The following is a 5,204-nucleotide window of genomic DNA, read 5'->3' as shown; positions in this document are numbered from 1 at the left end:
ACGGTGAAGGAGAGCAACACTGAACCTCACAAGTAGTGCAACGTCCAAAGTTAAGTCAGTGCAACCAACAAGTTTCACTTAATTCTTCTTAACATTTCACCTCCGGTACATCTTGTTAGTGTAGCATTCTCCTTGGTTCTCCCTCACCACGCGCTGGACCAGAGCCAGCAGCTGCTCCCTCTGGGCCTCCTGCTCAGCCCCCGTTGCCCTGTTGTTCAATGCACAGTAGCGGCCACCGAACTCGTCCACCAGTTCCCGAATGCCTCCTGGCTCATCCTCCAGGTATTCATGGATGTCAGTGTTTTCCAAGTCATCTTTCCTGGTGAAAACGAGAACTATGAATCTTCTTGCCGTGTCTCCAAACATTGTCAGGACCTTCTTTGTGGCCTCCTGCTCTTCCCTACAGTAACGGCCCAGCGCGACCACCAGGAGCAGAGCATGAGGCCCAGGGGAGGTCAGTAGGATGCACCGAGCGATCTCCCTGTACGTGTCGAAATCTGGCACCTCTGTGTCAAAAATTCCAGGTGTATCCACCACGATGAGCTCTCTTCCCTGCCACCTGCTGCTGCGCTTCTCACAGGTCTTGGTGACGGACTTAGCTGCCAGGCTGGAACGAAACACTTTCTCTCCGAGGATGCTGTTCCCAGTTGCACTTTTTCCTACTCCAGTTTTACCCACTAGGACAATTCTCAGCTGGGAATCTCTGGGGTCTTCGTTTTCCAACCCTGGGACATCAAGGAACAAAAGCCACAGTGTTAGAATGTCCCTCCATCAGTTTTACCTGCAGAGCCCACACTCCACTGGCCCTCTCTGTGATGGTGGCTTCACCCTGAGCTCTCTCTGAACTCACAGGAAGTTCCTGGAAACCCCTCTGGCCTGGTGTCCATCTCCCAGGACATGGGTAGTTGCCCTCCTTGATCTCCTGTCTTCAGTTTCTCTTTTCAAGATTCTTCTGGGCTTCTTTCTCTGACCTTTATAGCTCTGTAGCCCACAGAGGAGGAGATACAGGTTTCAGGTTGGAACTATGAGCTGCTCTAGTTGCTGTTCCTAAGGAGGTCATGCAGGAGATAACACAAAATCCTACCTTAGGACATTGGCATTGTGAGTAAGATTTCCCTCTCCAACTTAGTTTCAAAATGCAGCTCTTCTTCTCATTATGAAACTATAGAGATGGGCTGTACAACCCTTTCCTATCCTTAAGATTGAGTCTCCCATGTTGGACAACCAGAATCCTGGGGTGTAAAAAGTCTTTTTCCAAAAGCTTTATGACTGAGAGCACCAGGTAGAGGAAGACTAAGACTGTCTGCATCAATTGTGGATGGGTGTCCACACAATTATTGGTCAGCAACACAGTGGAAGGCTTCCTCCCAAAGACATCCCGAGGGCACTGGTTGGACAGAGGGAAGGGGAATAGAAAAGGCAGCAAAGGGCAGTAAATGAAAATGCACCAGAGGCCAACTCCAGGACTGCACCCACTGGCCAGTGTTGATAGCGTGGATGACAATCCGTGGGGATTGCAGACATGGCCACACATGAGCCCATCCCTGTGTACATGCCTCTTTGAGACATGGATTTGTAACCCCTCCTTCAAGATACAGCCCTGGGATCTGGGTGGGCTGTGGACTTGCTTTGGACAGCATCACAACAGAAAGCACGATGCAGGCAGCCCCACGAAGGCCAATGCGTTGTCATTTGCTTTCTCTTTCTGCTCCTCCTGCACCTGCCTGCAAAGAAGTCTGCATTACCCTAGTTGATGGTGGTCAGAAGGCCCAGTTATCCGTCATCCAGGCCTTCCCAGGAATCTGATAACTGCCAGACTCTTTCGTGAGGCTATATAAACTCTTGCAGATGGAAAGTGAACCACTCTCTAACCACAGATGCCGGAGCAAGTGTCCACCATTTACCAAGCTGGTCCAGACTCAAGAACTGCCCAGCCTTCCTGCAGAATTGAAACCCAGCTAGATGCTGGGACTTTAAGCTAAGCCAGAAAAAGCTTAACTGATAAAGTCAATTTCTACTGATAAGGGAACAAAGGGAGGGTTATGTGACATACCAAGAGAGTCAGCCTGTTCCATCATTGGTTATAGCAAGACCACCGGGAGCAGGGAAATTAGGAACCTGGATAAGAAAGCAATTACTCCCACACTCCTCCATCTTAATTCTCCTCCAAGCTGGATGGTGAGGCAGAAAAACAGCCAAGAGGCAAAATTAGCTATCCTGATGTATCCTCAAAGTGGAAAGCGAGAGGTAAGACACTGTGTCAAGCCCTGGACAAATCAGAGAATGTTTCCGTCTCTCTTCAACTTGACTATTATGGCCACATAATGAGAAGAAAGTGTAGAGATTCAGAAGAAATAGAAGGGTAAGTGATGAGGAAAATGAGAAAGTTGGTCGGGGATATTTATCTCTTTGCTGGGGCTACGGTTTGAAGATGTAATGTGTTGGAAATTTGATTATCATTGAAGCAGTGTTGAGAGGTATGATCATTAAGAGATGATTAGGTCATGAAGGCACAGCCCTCATGACTAGATTCATGCCATTCATGGTTTAGATGTCTCAGTAGGGGGTTCCTGATATAGGATGAGTTCCACCCCCTTTCCTTCTATCTCTTTCTCTCGCTCTCACTCTCACTCTCGCTCTCGCTCTCACTCTCACTCTCACTCTCTCTCTCTCCCCCTCTCTTTGTCTCATATGCTCTTTGGTCCTCTGCCTCCTGCCCTGAGATGACACGGTAAAAAGGCCTTTGCCATACACCATACACGAGCCTTTCAACCTTGAATTTCTCAAGCTCCAGGCCTGCAAAAAATTAATCTGTGTTCTTATAAATAACCTCATTGAGGGTTTTCTTTTACAACAACACAAAATAGACCAAGGAAGAACATTTGTATGAGAAGTGGGGCCGTTGCTATGCAACACACCTTAAAATGTGTAGAGAGCTTTAGAACTGGGTAATGGGTTGAGGCTAGAAGAATCTGAAGGATCTGTCTGGAAAAAAAAAAGCCATCATTGCTGTGAATGAAGCATTAGGGGTAATAATAAGGAAGGCTCAGAATAAGAAATGAATGTAGGATGTGAATTCCAGACGTAGTGTGTTTGGAGGAGTGGGGCCTGAGGAAGGACATTTTGGAGGAGGGATACAGAGGCAGAGCATTGACGGGATGGGGAGGTGTGGTGTTATTGGTTGAAGATATTTTGATCAACTGGACTGGGGAGAAATGTTCACACATTGAAATGTTCACTTTGTAAGCTAAATAATATGATTGAATATATATAAAAATTTAAATTAAAAAGTGAATAAAAATTTAAAAATTTAAAAAAGAATGAACTAACAAAGAAATAGGCTTTAAAACAAAAACTGTTTGAAGAGACAAAGAAGGGCACTATATTATAGTAAAAGGATCAATAGATCAAGAAGATATAATGCTTATAAATATCTATGTGCCTAACACGGGAGCACCCAAATATGTGAAGGAAAGACTGTTAGATCTAAAAGGGGAGATAGACTGCAATACACTAATTGTTGGAGACCTCAACACTGCACTATCCCCTCTGGACAGATCATCTAGAGAAAAATAGATAAAGAAATAAAGAATCTAAATGATACTATAAATCAAATAGACTTAACAGACATCTATAGAACTTTCCATCCAAAAACCAAGAGATACACTTTTTTCTCACCCCCCACATGGAAACTTTCTGAAGATTGACCACATCATAGGGCACAAAGCAAGCCTCTACTGATTGAAAGGCATAGAAACTATATCCAGCATCTTCTCTTACCATGATGGAATTAAATTTGAGTTCAATTTCAAGAGAAATCCTCAAAAATGTTCAAATATATGGAAACTAAGTAACCTACTCCTGAATGACTCCACAACTACTGAAGTAATAAAGATTGAAATCAAAAGATTCATGGAAGCCCATGACAATGAGGACATGAGTTTCCATAATCTTTGGGATACTGCTGAAGCAGTCATAAGAGGGAAGTTCATAGCAATTAGTGCACATGAGAGTAAGACGGAAAGAAGGCAAATGGATCACCTAACATCATGCCTTAGAGAATTGGAAAAGCAACAGGAAAAAAATCCAAAAAGCTCCAAAAGAAAGGAAAAAATAAAGATATGAGCAGAAATAAATGAAACAGAAAATAAATGAACTATACAGAAAATAAATGAAACTAAAAGCTGGTTCTTTGAAAAGATAAACAAAATCAATACACCACTAATGAGACTTATTAAGAAGAAGAGAGAAAGGAACCAGGTGAATCAAATCTGCAATGAAACAGGCAATATAACAACAAACAAAGTAGAAATACAAAACATCATTAGAGGATACTATGGACATCTATATGCCAAGAAACAAGACAATCTGGATGAGATGAACAAATTCCTGGACACATATAATCTACCAAGATTGAGCCAGGAGGATATAAAAAGTCTGAACAGGCCCATAACAAGTCAGGAGATTGAATAAGTAATAAATATCCTCCCAACAAAGAAAAGCCCTGGCCCTAATGGATTCACCTCTGAATTCTATAAAACTTTCAAAGAAGAGTTCACTCCCATTCTGCTCAAGTTATTTGTAAAGATCCAAAAGGGTGAATCTCTCTTTAATTCATTCTATAAAGCCTCTATCACCCTCATCCTTAAAACAGATAAGGACAGGACTAGGAAGGAAAGCTATAGACCAATGTCTATGATGAATATAGATGCAAAGATTCTCAACAAGATACTAGCAAATCGTATCCAACAACTTATAAAAAAGATTATACATCATGATCAGGTAGACTTTATTCCAGGAATGCAAGGTTGGTTCAACACACGCAAAACCATAAATGTAATACACCATATTAACAGGAATAAAGATAAAAACCATATGGTCATATCGATTGATGCACAAAAAACATTTGATAAGATACAACATCCCTTCATGATCAAGACTCTCAGCAAAATCGGCATAGAAGGGCCATTTCTCAGTACTATAAAAGCTATCTATGAAAAACCCACAGTGAACATCCTGAATGGAGAAAAGCTGAAAGCTTTCCCACTAAAAACGGGTACAGGACAAGGATGCCCACTTTCTCCACTCCTTTTCAATATAGTACTGGAAGTCCTCGCCAACACAATCAAAAAAGAGGAAAAAATAAAAGGCAATCAAATAGGAAAAGAAGAGGTGAAACTGTCTCTATTCACAGATGATATGAT

The 5,204-nt window shown here is 42.5% G+C and overlaps 1 protein-coding gene across 1 annotated transcript in view; it reads right to left on the bottom strand.

Moving 5' to 3' along the window:
* Positions 1-96: 96 nt before the first annotated feature.
* Positions 97-5,204, bottom strand: part of LOC102474783 (GTPase IMAP family member 4) — a 15,115-nt gene continuing 10,007 nt past the window's right edge. The window contains exon 3 of the mRNA XM_006164406.2: positions 97-725. Coding sequence (XP_006164468.1) covers positions 97-725 — 629 coding nt within the window. The remainder of the gene's footprint in view (positions 726-5,204) is intronic.

This window comes from Tupaia chinensis, unplaced genomic scaffold (assembly GCF_000334495.1).
Source record: "Tupaia chinensis unplaced genomic scaffold, TupChi_1.0 Scaffold143622_1, whole genome shotgun sequence".
Taxonomy (NCBI): Eukaryota; Metazoa; Chordata; class Mammalia; order Scandentia; family Tupaiidae; genus Tupaia; species Tupaia belangeri.
This window is presented reverse-complemented; position numbering and strand designations above follow the sequence as displayed.